General features: G+C 52.3%; 1 protein-coding gene across 1 annotated transcript; it reads right to left on the bottom strand.

The window, feature by feature from the left end:
- Positions 1–939: 939 nt before the first annotated feature.
- Positions 940–2842, bottom strand: CEBPB (CCAAT enhancer binding protein beta). The gene has a single exon (XM_082744891.1). The coding sequence runs from the start codon at positions 2524–2526 to the stop codon at positions 1486–1488; it is 1041 nt and encodes a 346-aa protein (XP_082601017.1). The 5' UTR covers positions 2527–2842; the 3' UTR covers positions 940–1485.
- Between the last annotated feature and the right edge of the window lie 17091 nt (positions 2843–19933).

The following is a 19933-nucleotide window of genomic DNA, read 5'->3' as shown; positions in this document are numbered from 1 at the left end:
TATCAGGGGGCAGAGAAGCAGAAGACTCGCCAGAGGTCCCTTCTGTCCCAGGGAATCAGAGACAATGGTCCCAGGTTCAAACCGGGCTCAGCCACCATGAGCAAGCACGTAAGGCTGGAACTTGGTGTCCACACCTGGGCAAAGAAGGCAAGCTGGTAAACCTCCTGCCCCAAGGAAGAGGAATGGAAGTGAAGGAACCCTTCCCCCACCTCCCTCCACCTGGCCCAGCTTCTCCCCTCCGGCAGGCCAGGGACACACAAACACAAGCTCGCCCACACACCCAGGCTCCTCTTAAAATAAATATATACACACACAAAGTATTTTTTAAACAGCCCGCCCAACTACACTCACCAAAAAGAATCTGCCCCAACTTGGGCTCAACAGGACCATGACCCTCTTCTCCTACATAATGTGGCCTGCTGGCCCGATCCCCAAACACTGTAGAGAGGTCACAGAGACCCCCCCGAACCCAAGGCTGGCACTCAGGACCAGCGGGCGGTCCTAGACCTCTCCCCAAGCAGGGTTCCCAGTCACTCCTCCTCAGCACCCAAGAAGGCTGAGTCACTCTGAGAGGCTGACCCAGCACTCCTCTGCCTCCCCCCACAAGCCTGGCACCCCCATCTCCAAGCACAGCCTGTGGAGGGAGTAGCAGAGGAGGGGAGGAAAAAGAAACAGCTGTAACACCCCCACCCAACCACCAAAAACGCCAAAATTAACAGGACCCCCCCCAACACACAAGAACCTCCCCCACACACACACCAGGAAAGCAAATATAAAATCATAGAAACCAAAAATAAAGAAAAAAAAAAATCAAAAGCCAACTACTGCCCCCAAAAGGCCTTTAACCATTCTTTTAAAAAAAAAAAAAAAAAAAAAAAAGTTTATTAAAGTGTTCTTAATGCTTGAAACGGAAAAGATTCCCAAATATACAGACGCCTCTTTTCTCATAGAAATAGATTATTTTTTATAATACAAAAAAAAAAAAGACCAAAAAAACAACAACAACAACAACAACAACACAACATCAACAACCCCGTAGGAACATCTTTGAGCGATTACTCAGGGCCCGGTGACAGTTACACGTGGGTTGCGTCAGTCCCGTGTACACACGCGTTCAGCCATGTTTAAACCGATTGCATCAACTTCGAAACCGGCCCGCCCGCCGGCGCCTGGAGAGGAGGCAGGGGGAGAGGCAGAGAGTTTATCATTCATCTGTACACATAGACATTTCTTCTTTAAATAACAACACGGGCGGGCGCCCCATCTGCATGTGCGGTTGGTTTGGACAAAAATATAGATATATATATAATAAAATATTAAAATTACCGACGAGCTCCCCGCGCTGCCAAGTGCCCCAGTGCCAAAGTTTTGCCGGCGCCACCAGGGGCGGGGGCGGGAGCGCGGGCGCTTCCCGGAGTCTCCGCGGCCGCGGCGCGCCCGGCAGCGCGGAGGCCGGCCGGCAGGGGGACGCGCGCGGGGGCCGCGCTAGCAGTGGCCGGAGGAGGCGAGCAGGGGCTCGGGCAGCTGCTTGAACAAGTTCCGCAGGGTGCTGAGCTCGCGCGACAGCTGCTCCACCTTCTTCTGGAGCCGCTCGTTCTCGGCCGTGAGCTCCAGGACCTTGTGCTGCGTCTCCAGGTTGCGCATCTTGGCCTTGTCGCGGCTCTTGCGCACCGCGATGTTGTTGCGCTCGCGCCGGATCTTGTACTCGTCGCTGTGCTTGTCCACTGTCTTCTTGGCCTTGCTCTTGACCTGCGAGGGCGCGGGCGCCGCCCCCGCATAGCAGGCGGCCGGGGGCGCCTTGGCGTCGGCGGGGCTCGGCGTGCCGGGCGGGCTGGACGACGAGGACGTGGACAGGCTCCCGCTGCTGCCGCTCGGCACCGCCTGGTAGCCGAGGTAGGCGCGCAGCGCGTACGGGAAGCCAGCCGCCATGCCTGCGGCACCGCCGCCCGGCGCTCCGGCCTCCTCCTTCCGCTTGCAGTCCGCGGGCTCGAAGCCCGGCTCCGCCTTGAGCTCGGCGGGCTGCGGCGGCGGCGGCGGGGGCGGCGGGTGCAGGGGCGCGAAGCAGCCGGGGTGCAGTGCGCCCTTGGCGGCCCCCAAGCGCCCCAGGCTCACGTAGCCGTACTCGGATGCCTTCTTGCAGTTCTTGCCCCCGTAGTCGTCGGAGAAGAGGTCGGAGAGGAAGTCGTGGTGCTGCCCGGAGGAGGCGGGCGCGGGGGCGGGCGCGGGCGGAGCCGCCTCGAAGGTGTCCGTGGCTGTGGCCGGCGCCGGGGCCTGCGGCGCGCCCAGCGGCTCCAGGTACGGGCTGAAGTCGATGGCGCGCTCGTGGTCGCCGATGCTACCCAGCTCGCCGGCGGGGGGGCGCGGCCCGGGTCTGGCCGCGGGGGGCGCCGCGGGGGCCGCCTTGCCGGCGTACGCAGCAGCCAAGCAGTCCGCCTCGTAGTAGAAGTTGGCCACTTCCATGGATTTAAAGGCAGGCGGCGGCGGCAGGGGCAGACATGCTGGGTCCCAGGCCACCAGGCGTTGCATGAACGCGGGTGCCCGGGGAGGGGGCCTGGGGCTGCCCGCTCCGGCCGGCCCGCAGGTGGCGCGGCCTCCTGGCTCCGAACTGTCGCTGCTGTGTCGCTGCTTGCTGCTGCTGCCGCCGGGGTGGCCGCTACTAGTGCGGGGGCTGACGGCTGGACCCTCGCGTGGGTCCTCTTCCCGGTCCCGTGCGCGGCTCTGACTCGCTAAAGTTTCTCCTGAGCCCGGTTATTTATAAAGGCGGCCCATGGCAACGGCTGCGTCACGCTGGCAGCCTCCCCGGCCCCTCCCGCCGCCGCCGGGACGCGGTGTGGCAGCCCGAGACCCCCGGGAGGGCGTCGGCTGGGCGTCGGCGGTCAGACCCGAGAGCAGGAGTGCGCCTTCGGGGGTCGGTGGGCCCCGGGGGGCGGCCTTACGCCCCCTGCCCACCCCCACCCAGCCGCCGCGGGATTGGGAGCGAAAGGGGGAGGCGCGACCCCGCCCCCGGACCGCCCCCTCTGGGCTGGAGGCTGTACTGGAAGGGGGAGGAATCCGTGGAGGGGGCAACGCGATCGCCTTCCCCCACCCAAAACACGGCCGCTGCCCGCCCCCTGCTGGAGGAGGCCGTGGCTTCAGGATCCGCGGCGCCCAGTCCGGACGCCCCACGGAGGAGACGCTAGCGCGCGGGATCGCGGAGACCCCAGCCCCCCCCGCCCCCCAGCTCTGGCTCCTGGAGAGGTGACCCCGGGCGTGGCCACGCCCCCAAACTTGCCCCCATCCCCAGCTCTCGGAAGGAGGGGATTCCACGCCGGTGGAGACTCCCCTCCTAAAGCCACATCCAATACAAGGACCCTGGTCGGGGGGCATGATGGGCTGTTCACGGGAGCACTCCACCCGGGTCTCTGCTGCCGCGACTGCGCCCCTCCCCTAGCCCCGCCCATCGGACCCGCCCTCTTCCTTAGACCACACCTGGGTCTTCTCTGGCCCCACCCGACCCTGACCCGGGCCCAGGAGGTGGAAGGGGGCGGGGGTGCTAGAATCTGCCACACGATGTGACCTTGGGCGAGTCGCTTCGCTTCTCCAAGCTCCGTCCATGAAGGTGCCGTTACGGTTATTTAACTGTGTTACTGTCTACGCCACAGGTTCCCAAACATAAGGCTTCATTTTTAAGTCCACTCTGGGAGGCACATCAGAAAGAAGCCACCGCCCCCCACACACACAGGGTAAGAAGCAGCCCTGGTGGGGGGCTACTAAGACACTCAGGGTCACAGGGCCTCGTTGCCCGCCCCCCCTAGTCTCCAGAGCTCTTGTCAGGGCACCCTAAGGACCTATTTGCCAACCTGAGAAAAATTTACTCCTGAGGCTGGGGTGGGGGTGTCAAGCCAGACCCCACCGAGAGCCATGTAGGAGAGAGAAGGGATTTTCCCCTTTGTTACCAAGTCCCCACTTTGTACTGAGGGTGGGCCTGGCCCCAGGGTCCACTTTTCCACCCTGGCGGGAGGATGCTTCTGCTACTCCTGCTACACAGAAGGGAAGACAGGCCGGGGCCCATCCTGGATTGGAACAGGGGGCTGCATGGGCTCAGCCCCATTCCTAGGCCATTTGGGCAGCTCCCTGGGCCCACCCCTCTGCCACTCCCAGCCCAGGCCGCCCAGGCAGGAGCTCCCAGCCTGCCTGGGGATAACCCCCGGCCCACTGACCCCAGCCCTGGCCCTGGCGGGCGGGCAGGCATTGCTCAACCTTCAGTGTTATCTGCTGAGCTGGGGTGACCTCCGCCCCAGAGAGCTGGAGAAATGACATCTCCAAGCGCCCTTGGGGGGTGGGGGGAGCAGGGAAGAACAGGATGAAACACTGACCGTGCCCGCTGGCTTTCGGGGCCTTCCCAGCAGCCTCTGGGACAGGGAGGGATCTGAGGCCCCAGGGCTACTCAGCCAGGCCTTCCAAGCAGCAAAGTGGGACGCTCAGAGTTCAGCAAAGTGGGACGCTCACACCACCTCCAAGAGGCCCTCCTGGCCCCACCTGCAAGTGAATTTCCTTCCCAACCTGTCACCAGCTACCATTATCCTACTTGTCCAGTCTACCTCAGTCTCCGCCCCCGCCAAAACCTGCCCATTCCATGAGGGCTGGCCTGTGAATACTGGACCTCCTTGCCTGGGCATGACCAAAATTTACCAGTGGTGATTGCATCTGCTGTTCCCTCTGGACCAAGAACACTGTTCCCCTAGCTCTGCCCAAGATAACTCCTCAGGGTTCAGCCCAAAGGTTACCTCCAAGAAGCCCTTCCCACCGAAAGTCAGACCCTCAGTGGCTTCTTTCACTTTCCTGTATTCTCTTTACAATCAAAATTGTCTCCCTTATGCATGTGGCTTTCTGTCCCCACTGTCCCCTCCCCATGCCATCCCCATTAGGGCAGGTATTTTTGTTTAGTTCATTGATGTGCCCCATGCCTAGAACAGTGCCTGACACAGGAAAAATACTCAATGTATGAGGAAGCGGAGAAAGCCCATGTGCTGGGCTGTGTAACCTCGGGCAAGATGGTTTCCCTCTCTGGGCCTCAGCAGCCCCCCCCAACACACACACACACACACACACCCCTATCAGGGTTCCGGGGAGACTGCAGTGAGATCAGGGGTTCTGAAGCTCATTAGAGGATTTGCTCTGTGTCTTCAAGCATCTTCCACCCTCTCTGATCCACATTTTAAGCTCTCTGCTTGTATTAACTCATTTAACCCTCTTGAAAACTTACAGGAAGCAGGTCCTGTTACCTCCACTTTACAAATGAGGAAACTGAGGCCGACATCACATTTAAGGGGGGGAAAGGACTAAAACCTTTCCAGACTCACCTTCCCCCTTTGGATTTATAATAAATCATAATGGGTCTGGGGATGTCAACCCCATTTTCTGAGTGAAAGAAGTGAGACCCAGAGGAGGCCACCCCGGGGTCACACAGTGAGTGGAGGGGCAACCCAATCCTGGTGACTGGCCCCCAAGAACCAGACTCACCCCACCAGGGTCTTGTTTGGCTGGCCTCCAGGATGGACTTCACCCACCAGACACTGAGCCTTTTTGCTGCCCGCCCTTCCCTGCTCCAGATTCCCTACTCTGGCCTGACGGAGAAGTCCATGGCCACCGCAGTGCCACCCCCGGTGCGGGCACAGAAGCTGTGTGTTCAGGTGACATAAGGCCTTGTGTTTATAAACCTCATTGCTCAACAGGCCCTGCCCGCTGCCGCACCGTGAACACTCAGCCTCCCCTCCAAGGAGGGTCTGATGGGCACGGAACCCCTAGGGCCCAGGGGCCACCAGCACGCCCCGTGTCCCTGTGCCAGGGACAGGCCAGAAGCCAGGTTCCACCTGACACCACCCACAATGCCCTCTCCCAGCTACCACCCCACCTACGTGTCTGTAGGAGCCTGGGATGGGAGAAGGTCTCAAATGGGGAGCCAGGAGTCAAATCCAACCTAGAAACATGTTCAGCGTGACTCTCTGGCATTTTGCTTTATTGTGTGTGTTTTTTTTTTCTAATGAATTTATTGCTAACATTTAAAAATCAGGAGACTTCACATCAAAATTCCAATTTTCAGCTTCTCTTTTAAAACCAGAACCCGTGGGCTGGGCCTATGTGGCTGCAAGTGTGGGCAGGAACCAGGCGGGGGCTGTGGAGGAACAGGATCTTTCCTACCCGGATACACCCTCCTCTGCCCCCAAACTGCTTTCAAAATCCCTTCTCCCAGCCTCTGCAGCTTCTCCTCGGCCCCATTTTCAGGAGGAGAAAACCAAGGCAACTTGCCCAAAGGGAGTCCCAGTGTCGCTCCCTTGATGGAGAATGGTTAAAGGTGTTCGCAGGGGGTAGAAATCAGCCCGCGGGTAAAAACATAAGTCTGAAAAAGGAACCATCAGAGATGGTCTCTAGTGGATCTGGAATGGAGGGCTTGCAGGAGGTGAACTTTGGTTCCTGTTCTGTACCCTCCTGGCTGGGGACACTCCAGTATGTCCTCTTGACCTCAGTCCCTGGTCTGTAGAGTGGGGTGATACTATCCCCCTGTCTTGGGCCTTCTGAGCCAGCAGTTGCCCCTCCCACTGGGCCACCATGACACATGGGAGTGCATCTCCTCAGCCCCTCAGAGGGCCTGACCCCAGTCAGTCCTGGAAGCCTCACAAAGTAGGCTGATGGGAAACAGGTCCAGAAAGGGTTCAGACCTTCCCCAAGATCACAGGGAACCAGTAAAAGAGCCAGACCCCTGATTCCAAGACTTTCCCCCACGATACCTCCTCTTTAAAGTCCACTTTCCCCATTTACCAATTGGGGCTGAAATTAGATCCCTGAGGGCTGTCAAACCAAATATCCCGGGACCCAGAGTTTTGGAGTCCGGGGAGACGCTCAAGGCCAGCTGGTGAAACTTGTCTGTGTGTATGCTGCCACCATGTGGCAGGATCTGGGAATGCAGGAGTGATTTAAGTCAATCTTGTGGCTTTGGGATACAGAAGTCGGCACTGTGGCTAGGACAGATAGCCACAGGACAGGAGCAGGCTCCTGCAAGAAATTAAAATGTCCAACGGACCAATGTCTACAGACAAAAAGTGCTCATTTTCACTTAGTCATTCATCATATATTTTTTGGCACCTACAGTGGCTTGTGCCCTAGAATGAGACAGAGCGATTCCTATTTTCATGGTGTTGACATTCCCCTTGGAGAAGACAAACAAGGTCAATGAGTAACAGATACATTGTGTTAGATCCTGGTAAACACCCTGGAGAAAAATACAGCAAAGGAAGGGAATGGGGGGGGTGGATTTTAATTTTACATTAGGGAAGTCGGGGGAGGCCTCCCTGAGGTGACATTGGAGCAAAAACATGAACACAGATAGCTGTGGGGAGGGTGGGCCCCGCAGGGAGAACAGCACGTGCAAAGGCCCTAATGTCAGAGCCTGCCTGGCCCATGCAGTTGCTGTAGGTGAAGAAGATGGACAGTAGGAAGAAATTATTTCAGAAATAGTGGGGGCCAGGGGTGCCTGGGTGGCTCAGTCCGTTAAGCGTCTGACTTCAGCTCAGGTCATCTTGGATCCTGGGGTGAAGTCCAGCATCGGACTCCCCGCTCAGCAGGGAGTCTGCTTGTCCCTCTCTCTCTGCCCCTCCCCCTGCTTGTAGCCCCTCTCTCTCTCAAATAAATAAATAATTTTTTTTAAAGGAAGAAAGAAATAGTGAGGGCCATATCACACAGGGTTTTGTGGGGCACTAAACAGACTTCGGCTTTTACTCCAGGCTAGCTGGGAGCCATGGAGAGTTCTGAACAGAAGAGGAACAGGATCTGACGTGGGTTCTAACAGAATCCCTCTGGCTGCAAGTGGGAAGTAGGGGGTGGTCGCTACTAGCAGTCAAGGCCGAAGCGGGGAGCCCAAGGAGGAGGTAACCCCAGTCCATGCAAACAGCTGATGGGACACTCCCCCAGCAGGGTGGCTGTGGAGGTGGTGAGAGAAGGGGTCAGGTTCTGAATCTTTTTCTGAAAGGAGAACCTTCAGGATTTGCTGATAGATCCAATTCTGAGACAGCCACACTCCCCATGGACAGCTCCATGGCCATTTAAAAGGATACAGTATTTGACTTCCCGAAGCACAGACCCCCCCACAAGAAAGAAGTAGATAAATCAGACGATGTCAAAATTAAAAACTTCTGTGCAGCAGAGGGAAAAATCAACAGAGTCGTAAGTCATCCCTGAGGAATGGGAGAAAATACTTGCAAATCATGTATTTGATAGGTTAATATCCAGAACATGTAAGAAACTTCCTACAACTCAGCAACAGAGGAACAACCCAATTAAAAATGGGGGGAGGACTTGAAATCGACATTTCCATTTCTCCAATGAAGATAGGTGAATGGCTAATAAGCACATGAAAAGATGCTCAACGTCACGGATCCTTAGGGAGACACAAATCCAAGCCACCATGAAAAGACCCCCCCATACCCACTGGGATGGCTACTCTCCAGAAAAATGGGAAATAACAAGTGTTGGTGAAGATACGGTGAAAATGTCGGTGTGAAAGCAAACTGGCGTAGCCACTGTTGGAAACAGTATGGCGGTTCCTCAAAAAAATTAAAAATAGAACTACCATAGGATCAGGTACTTCCAATTCTAGCTGTACGTCCCAAAAGAACCGGAAGCAGGGTTTGGAGGACATGCACGCACACCCATGCTCATCACGGCGTTATTCACAACAGCCAAAAACGTCGAAGCACCCAAGCATCCATTGACGTATAAATGGATAAGCAAAATATGGCCTCTACAAACGACAATTATTCAGCCTTTAAAGGGAAGGAAATTCAGAGATACTACAACATAGATGAACCTTGAGGACGCGACGCTAAGTGAAATACACCAAGCACAAAAGGACAAATACCGTATGAGTCCACTTAGATGAGTTCCTGAGAGCAGTCACACTCATAAAGACAGAAAGTAGCATGGTGGATGCTAGGAGCCAGGGGTCAGAGGGGTCGGGGGTTGTTTAATGGGGAAAGAGTTTGATGAGAAGCTTCTGGAGACGGATGTTGGTGAAGGCTGCACTACGTGAGAATGTACTTAATGGCACTGAACTGTGCATTTAAAAATAATTAAATTTATTTTTAAAATAAATGTGCATTTAAAATAATTAAAATTATTATTTTAAAAATAATAATGAACAATTTCATGTTATCTGAATTTTACCACAATTTAAAAAATAAATCAATAAAAAGGACAAGGCAGATCTTCAGATGTCAACATGGGAACGTACCCAAGGGCCCAGTGAAGTAAAAGAAGGATGTGGCGAAGCAGGATCCTGGTCGAGTTATGTTTGTCTTGAAAATATTGGCCATTAGTTAAAGAAAAAATGTTTTTCATTATACGTAGTGTTGATGGTGCAGGAAAACAAACACTCTTACAAACGTCTAGTGGCCGTGTTAAATGGTGAAACCTCTAGTTGTAATTTGGCCCAGAAACGTCGCTGAGCCCAGAAAGGCTGGGCATTTATACTACAAAGATACAGCTGCACCGACAAAAATGGACATGGTCATAGCAGGAGCTTGTGGACAGCATCGGGAGCGCCCATCACTGGGGGGGGGGGGCACTATGCTGCTTCTGGGGCTGAGTGATGAGGGAGAGGACCAAGGGAGAAGATCTAGACCCGCACTGTCCCATAGAACTTTCTGGGATGATGGCAATGTCCTACATCTGTGCTGTGTCATATGGGAGCTACAAGCCACCTGTGGCCCGTGAGCCCTTGAGGCTAGTATGTGATGGAGGAAATGAATTTCTTTATTTTATTCCATTTTAATTACATTTAAATAGCCTCCTGTGTTTAATGGATACTGTGCTGAACAACACACATCTAGAATCAAGATCTAGAAGGAGACCATTAAGAGGAGAAGGCCAAGGGTGGGCCGGGAGGTGTGGTGTGCAAACCCCACAGAATTGAGAGGAGATACAGGAATTCATTCCTGCGTGTGTTTGTGGAGGTTTCTCCCAATGGAAGGGCCACCAGAAACTGGCGACCAGGGGCAGCCTAGGGTATGGGGTGCTCTGAATACTGTTGTGTGATAACACACCCCGGAACTTAGTGGCTTAACACAATCTCCATTTGGTTTGCTCCCCATCCTGTGGGTCAGAAATCTGGGCAACTTCTCTCTGCTCCAGGGCCGGCTGCTGCTGGAACGTTCAAGGTGACTCCCTGACCCCTGAGTGTGACATCTCAGCTAGGATGACCCGGATGGCTGATGGCCAGCTGGGGCATATATCTGCCAGCTTAGTCCTCAGTCCCTCTGTTCTGCATCATGCAGTCTCTCCCTCCCACCGTGGTCCTCCCAGCACAGTAGCTACACATCTTATATAGTCGCTGGCTTCCCCCAGAGCAAAAATGAAAGATGCCAGGCCTTCTTAAGGCTTAAGTCCCAGACCGGCCTCACCATTCATCCTATTGGTGGGAGCCACTAAAGTCAGTCTTCTGCAGGAAGAGGGGGGCTGACGTGGGAGCTGGGAGGAAGCCCTACATTTTTTTTTTCTAACTTTAACCCACTGAGCCAGCCAGGTGCCCCTTTTCTTTCTAACTTTAAAATGTTCACAACGGATATGAGTTACCGTATTATTTGTCTCGAGTTTAGAAAGCCATACATTGCATGGTCCTGCCTCCACAACTTGGCCTGTGCTGTTCCCTCTGCCTCAACACCCTTCCCTTCCACCTGCAGCTGAGAGGATGCCTGGAGAAACCTTCCCCGAATACCCCAGTCAAATGACTCCCTGTTGGCTCTGCACTCCCCCCCCCCTATGCCTCTAGGATCTCATTCTGCCCCTACTGGAGTTAGTTTTGGGTAATCTGCCTCTCCCGGAAGCCCCTTCAGGTCAACCCAATCTAGGTCATGTCTGTACACACATACACACACACTGAGTAGGTGCTCGGTGAATTCCGGCGCGAAACACTTGCCTGACCCACCATCTCCCCACCCCACGGGACCTTTGCTCGCATCTGTGGGTGCACTGTCCAGAATCACCACCAGGTGGCAGTCGAGCCCAGCCTCCAACCTCCCCAGCGCCTTTCTGAACCAAGAAAGACCCCGCAGGTTGGAAAGCTGAGAGGTCACAGAAGGCCAGGGCAGGGGGTCCCAAGCCTAGCTTTGAGGATAAATTACCCATCCCAATTGTCCATGCACCTTCTCAACTTCAAAACTTGCCTCCCCCTCAAGCAAGCGGGCTTTAAGACGTACCAGCAAATAAGGAGGACCCACCTACAAAATCTTGAACCAAGAGAAAGATACCAGACACAAAAGAATGCACCCCGCGAGCTTCCTTTGGTATGAAAATATTTTTTCCAGGGGAGAGAGACCTATTCAAGTTCCTTGGCCATTTCTGAGTCAGGTTCTTTATGCTTGTGCTTTTGAACTTCACTTAATTTAAAAAGTCCTTTCTCAGGGCGCCTGGGTGGCTCAGTGGGTTAAAGGCTCTGACTTTGGCTCCGGTCATGATCTCGGGGTCCTGGGATCGAGCTCCGAGACGGGCTCTTTTCTTGGCAGGGAGCCTGCTTCCCCCTCTCTCTCTGCCTGCCGCTCTGCCTACTTGTGATCTCTGTCTGTCAAATAGATAAATAAAATCTTAAAAAAAAAAAAAAGTCCTTTCTCACCTCTGGCATTAAGTCACTTTCTATTCTTCTATTAATGTGAGAGGGCTTTTTTGGAGTAAAGTATATATAATATTTATCATTTTAACAATTTGTTAGAGTATGATGCAGTGGCGTTAATTACATTCACAGTATTTTGTACATAATCACCACTATCAATACCCAATACCTCTCCATCATCCCCAACACACACTCTGTCCCTACTAAACAATACCTCCCCATACACCCTTTCTTCAGTTTCTAGCAGTCACTGTTCTACTTTCTGTCTCTATGAATCTGCCTATTATTGTTCTTCTGTGTCTGGCTTATTTCCCTTAGCATAACACTTGCAGGATCTCTCCATGTCGTAGCATGTGTCAAAACCTCTTTCCTTTTTTTAAAGATTTTATTTAGAGAGAGAGTGTGTGTGTGTGTATGTGCATGCAGGGGGAGAGGGAAAACTTCAACCCAACTCCACGCTAAGCACAGAGCCTGACACGACCCATGAGATCATGACCTGAGCCGAAACCATGAGTCAGATGCCTAACCGACTGAGTCACTCAGACGCCCCTAGATTAATTACTGGAGAAACATCAAGTAGCTATGCTGTGGGAGATGGAGAATCTCATCCAGGCACTGAGATACACCGAGCCCTGAGTCCTGCCCTCATGGGGCTTACAGTCTAGTGTCAGGGCAGGTCGGGGGAGACAAACACCCGTATAGGATCATTTCAGGTACTGATAATACGATAAAGGAAAATAAAGCGGGAGCTCGATCTGTGTCAGTGGCAGCATTCTTAGAGGGCATGTCTGAGGAGGTCCGAGAAGAGGCCAGAGGGAGCCGCATCTGGTCTATATAGACTGCATGTAAAATACCAGCGGAAGATCCTGACACATAGTAAATGCTCAACTAACAGGGGCTCACAGCTCTATCCTACTGATGTGTTTCCAGGTTTGCTGAGAGGCACACGCCCTGTGCTACTGTCACATTTCCTCCTCCCTTGCTCCCTCCAGCTTAGATGCAGCAGCGGCTTCTGCTGAGAAACTCCGAGCTTTTTCACACCCTCTTTTTTGACTTTTGGGCTCCTCTACCACCCCCGTCACCAATTCCTTACAGGAAAATCTCTCTGCTTAAATGCACAGTGGTTTCCTTTCCTGAGGCAAGGAAGGGATCTGAGAGCAAACTGGCAGTTGAACAGCGTAGCAGGCTTTCACAGCCCCTTCCCCCTTCTTCCCTGGTGGCCTACAGGCAGGAGAGGCCACTGGGGGCTGGGGACCAGGCCTGGTTTTGTCCTAGCTCTGCCAGGTGTCAGCTCTGCAAACTTCATCAAGCCAGGTTCCCTCCCTGAAGCCTGCTTTCTCACCTGTCCTGTGGGGAAAAGGGCTGTACTCATTGGGACAGGGTGTTCCGAGGATTTGGTGGGGTGTGGCATGGACAGCCACAACCGTAAGAAAGAATATTAAAGAGGAGACTTCCCCTACCACCTGAAAAAGGCATATGCCAGTATAAAACAGCGGGGTCCTGATGCACAGAGACACGGGCCAACGAGGGAACGCAGTGGGGTGGGAGCCGACCACAGCTGTCTGAGAACCTCAGGGTCTGGATCACAGCCCGCCCGGAAAAGGAAAGATGCTTCAGGAGATGGTGTTGGGAAACTGCCCGCCCCCCCCCAAAAAAAAAACTGTGAACAAAGGCAGACTCTTCACATGGATTAATGTCTTAACACAGAGGGGGAACACCATAAAATGAGTCAAGTTACAGACACGTGGTGGAATATTGCTCAGCCATAAAAAGGAACGAGATTTAGGGGTACCTGGGTGGCTCAGTCATTTGAGCCCTACACACTGTGGGGTGTCTGCTTGAAATTCTCTCCCTCTACTCCTCCCCCAACACGCTCACGTGTGCTCTCTGTCTCAAATAAATAAATCTCTAAATAAAACTAATCTAATGAATGAATTCTCTCATCACATCCTCACTAGACATCCATATGGGCAGATGAGTTCATATGTTATAGAAGAAGAAACGGAGGCTCAGAGAAAGTCCCAATGCGTCCTCCCTTACCTAGCTAGTAAGTACGGAAGCTGGAATTCAAACCTGGGCCACCTCCTCACCTTGGTGCCTTCCTTCCAAATCTCCTTGCTCTGCGGCTTCCCACACTGCCCTCACAGCCCGCCTGTACGGCTCCTGGAAATTTCCAGTGCCTTGCCAAGCTGGGCTACAGTTTCACTTTATACCAGGAGGGGTCGCCAGAGAGTTCCTAATGGTGACAGTCCAGGGTCAGCACCCCAGAACATGAAGGTGCCATCATTTATCTAGTGACCTTTAAGATATCTCCAAGTCTGTCTTCCACAAACCAAGGTGCAGCTCTATCCTAGCACCTGTGGTCACCAGCTCCAAGGTGAGAATCTCTCTGGGAATGGATTCTTAGAAATGGCGTCGGAAGAGGAGTGAACATCTTTGAATTGCTCAAATCCCGGGAACTTGCTAAGCCTGATTTACAGCTGAGGAGGATGGGGCCCCCAGAGGATGGAAGCCACAGACATGGGTCACCCCGGATTGTTTGCAAGTACAAGGCCAGTTCTGAAACCGGCTCCTCTGGCCACAGACTTTTCCCACCGCACTCTGTCGGAGGCTCCCACCTCGGCACAAGGGCGGTCCGCGCACTTTTATATGTGTGCGGACCTGTGTCTGACCATTCCTTCTGTCATTCAATCATCTGTCCACTTACCTAACAACTACATTGGTAAGATACCAGATCCATGCTGTTCGAGAATGGCTCCAATAACAAGTGTTTCCTAGATAAGAAAATAATTCATCTTCCTTTCTTACATTAATCTGAAGGATTAATGGCATCAGGCTTCATGGTATCAGGGACCCGGACTCTTCCTTTTTTTTTTTTTTTTAAAGATTTTACTTATTTATTTGTTTGTTTCTTTAGAGAGCACGAGTTGGGGGAGAGGCAGAGGGAGAGCCACACTGAGCACAGAGCCCAACATGGGCTCCATTTCATAACCCAGACATCATGACTTGAGCCAAAATCAAGAGTCAGATGTTCAAGTGACTGAGCCCCCCACAGGCGCCCCAGGATCCAGACTCTTTCTATCTTAAAGCTCATCCATCTTCAACTGGCAGCTTCCATCTCATGGCCCAATGTGGCTGCCCTAACACTGCTATTACATCTACATTCCTGCCAGTGGGAAGTGGAGAAAAGGAAGCAGGAACCAGCCTCTTTAAGGGCACGACCCAGAACATTTTGTGCCACTTCCACTCTCATTCTAATTCTGCCAGAATTTGTCACATGTCCTACACTGCTGCAAGGCAGGCTCGAACAGCGGTCAGTAGCTAACATAGCTGGGCAGTTTGCCACGCTGCTAAAACTCGGGGTTTATAACCAATGAATATATCGTCCACCCTCTGCCACCCACACTTTTTCTGAGCACCAACCATGTGTGAGAGAAGTTGCCGCAGACTAGAAATAGCCCATACTTTGGAATTTGATTCATCTTGGGTTCAATTGCAATTCTGCCTTTCCCCACTGTGGGGCTCTGGGCCGTACTGTCCTCATTTATAACCTGGAGGTAAGAGGGTAAGTATGTTCATGCCATGTGAGCACATGTGGACTGAGCATTGAGCCTGGCACACATCTGGCACCAAAGGAACAGCACCTGCTTTCCAATGAGCTAGACCCTGAGCTGGGCTCCCGGGGGCCAGAGGTGACTCAGCAGAGGCCCTGCCCTCAATTCCAATGGGGAGACATTACCAGGCAGCCTCCGGTTAAAAAAAAAAGCCGAATGACCAGTCAGCGTATAATCCCAATGCGTCAACTGTGCGTGAGTCAGAAGCAGTTATGCCCACAAGTCGTAAAGTAGCAGCTGGACCCAAGATAACTGGCATCCTTCCAACCCCACCCCCCCACCCCCGCCCTGGCCGTGTCTTAAAGAAGAGCAAACAGAGCTGAGGGACGAGCTGTGACCACAGGGTGACTCCACGGTTTTATTTTATCAGTCTTGTCCTAATAGGACCCGTGGGTTAGTTCCAGTTTGGAGCGATCATCAACAGCCTTGCTGAGCCTCCCTGCGCCTATAGGAGTGACAGTTTTCCGGGGTCGCTGGGGAGAAACAGAATTGCTGGGGTGAACTAGAAGCCCAGAGTGTGTTCCGGTTGCGGCAAAGGGGGGTGTCTCTCCCCAGCTTACTTTCAGATCAGTTTCTCAGCCTCAGCACTGGTGACATTTTGGGCCAGAGAATTCTCTATCCTGTGCATGGTAGGACAGGTAGCGGCACCCCTGGTTTCTCTACCTGGGTAGAGAACATGTCCTACCATGTCACCACCCCCCGCTGTGACAACCACAACCACAACTGTCTCAGCATGTCACCACCCCCTGCTGTGACAACCACAACTGTCTCAAGACCTTGTCAAAAAGGGGTCAAACATAGCCCCAGGATGGAAACTACTGCTTGAGGTCTACAGAGCCTGCAAGTAGGAATTCTAAGCACAGATTCTTTAAGCAGATTTATGCTTATGGATGTGAAGGATTTTCTTCTCTTTGGGCAGGTAGGATTTTTTTCTCCATGGAAGGGGTACAATGACCTTGGTAGTCACTAAAGATTTCAGGTCATTATGGCTAAAATTAGTGGTATTTGAATATGGATAAGAAAAATTATATTAGAATCTTCTGTGAATCTTAAATTTCCTCATTTTGAAACCTGTTTCAAACCCATGGCCACGTATGAGAATGTCTTTGTTCTTAGGAAATGCACACTGAAGTATTTAGGAGTAAAAGAACGTTGCACCTGTAACTGACTCTCAAATGGTTCAGAAAAATTATAAACACACAGAGAAAATGATAAATCAAGTGTAGCAAAGTGTTGATGATTGGGGGATCCGAGTGAAGGAGATATGGAAGCTTACTGCACTATTTTTGCAACTTCTCTGTTAAAATAAAATTATCTTAGAAATTATGATTTTAAAAGGATCTTATCATACTCACCTATATTTTATTCTAGTTTTTAAAACATGGTTTTAATCTGTTATTCCCTGGACTCCGAATTACTCCTGTTCCCTGAATAGTACATGGAGTTACATTCACACTTCATCATCCTTGATCTCACCACACCTGCTGCCGAACATACCCTCCTTCCCTTTTCTCCCTGACAAAATCTTACTCATCTTTGGGCAAGTTAACTTTTCTGAGCCTCAATCTTTTTTCCTATAAATGAGGCCAAAAAGCAAGTGTACATAAGATATCCAGCGCACAGAAACAGCCACCTTCAAACACCAGTCTCCCACACTTTTCTCCCCAATCCCATGCTGATCTTGATCCTTATACTCTGCCAGTAAGAAAAAAGATGTAAAACAAAAACAGATGTATTGGTTTCCTATAACTGTGAAGTCCAGAAGAAGATCACACACAGTTCAGGTAAGGTTTGCTCTGGGTATTTATTTAACGCTAATAATAATAGCTATAATTTATTGCCAGGCACTCTTCTAACCACAATTTATTAGCTTATCTTCACAACAACCCCCAAAGCTAGGCATACTCTTGTTACCCCCATTTTGCATATTAGGAAACTGACATCCTAAGAGAATAAATAATTTGCCTATGGTCACACAGCATACAAGTTGTGGGGCTGAGACTTAAAACAAAGTCTGGCTGACTGGAAAGGGGTACCGCTTTCAGGTAAGGTTTGATCCAGCCACTCAAAGATCTCACCAAGGACCTGGTTTCTCTTGGTCTTTCCTCTTTCCCTTTTCCAGGGAACTCACCCTAAAGATTACCCCCTCATGGCTGCCAGCAGATTCTGAAAAGACTTTCTTTCTCATTCACATCCAATGGGGTAAAAGCATCTATTTCCCAAAATGTTCAGATTCCTGGATCCATGAAATTCCATGGCAAGATCCTGAAATTCACTCTGACTGGGCCACCTGAAGTCACACACCCATCTCTGAACCAATCACCGTGTTTCAGGTGGCTGGACATCTCTTGGCTTATATTAAAGACGTGGAGTCCATTCCATGCAAACCACAGATGAGAAAGCAGGCAAGAGAGAGTCCTCCAAAAATTCAGAGTATTGTTTCCATGAAGGAAGGGGAATGGGCGTGGGCACCCAGAAGCAGATGTCTCCATTCCCATGACTCACACATACAATAAAACACTTTAAAATTGGGGGTGGGGGGAGAGGAAGACTTAATTTGAGGATGGCTGTGCCATAGCCCAGGCACGCACCACACCGTCTGGTCTAGTCAGTGTAGTCTGGCCATGATCTCCAGGGAAGGAGGCCTTCCTGTCTATAGCCACTCCCTGTGGTGCTAGCAGGGCCCGGAGGCAGGCCCCCTCAGGGTGTTGGCAAACAGCCTGCAGCAGGCCAGAGCACAGCATGGGACACTTCCTTCCGGGTAGGAGGCCCTGCTGGGAACAGGGGAGATGGAAAAGAGATGTTCCCATAGACTGACAGAGGGAGCAAACAGCCCAGCTGGGCACACAGGGCATCTAGGGGTAGCGGGATAGCTGGCATGCTGACTGCACAGCAGCCCCCCCATCTCTGAGACTCTTCTCACAGCCAAGACACTCTGACATCCTTGGTCCTTCCACCAGGCTAAGACATGGACCTTCTTAGATCCCTATGGACCCTAGTCCCACTTTTTCTTAATAGCCCACACATTCAGTCAATCATGAAAGCTAGTAAGCCTCCTTCCCACCGCAGGGCTCTTGCACTGGCTTTTTGCTCTGTCAGGAACACTCTCCCCCTACAGTCCCACATGGCTCCCTCCCTCCCCTCCTTTAATCTACTCACCTTCTATCTTTAGTCTATCACCTTCTCCGTGAGACTTTCCTTGGCTTCCATAGTTAGCTATTCAACCTGCCCTCCAGCCCCCACCTTCCAATCCGCCTTACCCTGCTTTGTTGTGTTTTCTCCCCCCCCCCCCGCCCAAGCATAGTTTAGCACGAGTCATTATTGTCCATCTCCCTGCTTCTATCCCCCACCCCCGGCTGTCAACTCCAGGAGGCAGAGACTTTTGTCTTCTTTCTTCCTGTTACCTAGAGCAGGCCCTGCCTTGTAATACTTGCTCAATAAATATTTGCTGGGTGAATAAATGAAGGTAAAAATGAAACTCTGAGTGAAGCTCGTGTTTGCAGTCAGTTTGTGTGGTGCAGAGCCTACATAAATACGCACGAGGCAGGAGCTTAAACATTTCCCCTTAACAGGGCACTGTGTGTCACTAGGAACGTCTCTCAGGAATGAGACTCTGTTCTCCTCAGGTCCCTCAGCCCGCACCATGGGGCTGGCTCGGGGCAGACCCGGAAAAACACTCACCCAGCACAAGCACGCCCAGAAGGTTGAAGAGGAGGCATAAAGAGGGGGGAGAAGGAAGTCTGCTGGCACAAGCCCCCATCACAGCCTCCCTTGACCTCCAGCCCCCTCAGCCATCAGCCCTGGGGACCCTTCTTATTCATCTCCCTGCCCTCATCTAATCCACCTCTTCTGGGCAGCTAGAGGGAGCTTCTCAAAGCACAAATTGGATCTTCTGCTCTGTGGGGCACCCTGGTGCTGCCCTTGGAAAGGGCAAGATTTCTCTGTAGGGCCCCAAGCACGCCCAGGCCCCCATGGAGCTTCCATTTCTCTGCAACTCTCATGCTATACCCCGGCCTGGCTTACTGTCTTTTCTTCCATTCAGTGAGTAAAACAATCTCTCACCCCTGGGTCTGTGCACAGGCTAGGCCCTGTGTCTGGAAGACCCTCATACCTCACCTGACTCCCTTTCCCCCAGCCAGTTCTTTCTTAACATCGGATGTCAGCTCAGGCATCCCCTCCTCCAGGAAGCCATCTCTGATTTCTCATCCTGAGGTTGGTAGCCATTACATATGCATTCCCACAGCTCTCTGTCTGCCTCTTTCACTCATGCATTAATTCAACACTTATTTGGCCTAAATGGTGCCGAACAATCTGGCTCCCTTGTACCCCTCTGATCCCACCTTCCCCCTTTTTCTCCACTCACCCTCTGCTCCAGCCTCATAAGCCTCCTTGCTGTCCCTTGAGCACACCAAGCACGCTCCTGCCTCAGGGCCTCTGCGCTTCCTCTCTGGGTATCTTCTTGGCAGCTCCTTCCCTTCCTCAAGGTCTCTACTCAACTGCCACCTCCTCCGAGAGGCCTTCCGGACACCTTCTGCTCCCCGTCTGATGAAGCCCTCCCTGTCATTCTCCACCCATCTCCGCAGCCTGCTTCACTTTTCCACATCATTGGTCCCTACCTGAAATTAGATGATCTTTTTACCTGTTTGTTGTCTGTCCTGCTTACAAATCTAAGGACAGGGCG

This window comes from Mustela nivalis (genome assembly GCF_964662115.1).
Source record: "Mustela nivalis genome assembly, chromosome: 8".
Taxonomy (NCBI): Eukaryota; Metazoa; Chordata; class Mammalia; order Carnivora; family Mustelidae; genus Mustela; species Mustela nivalis.
Note: the sequence above shows the minus strand (reverse complement) of the source record. Positions and strands in the feature narration are given on the sequence as shown.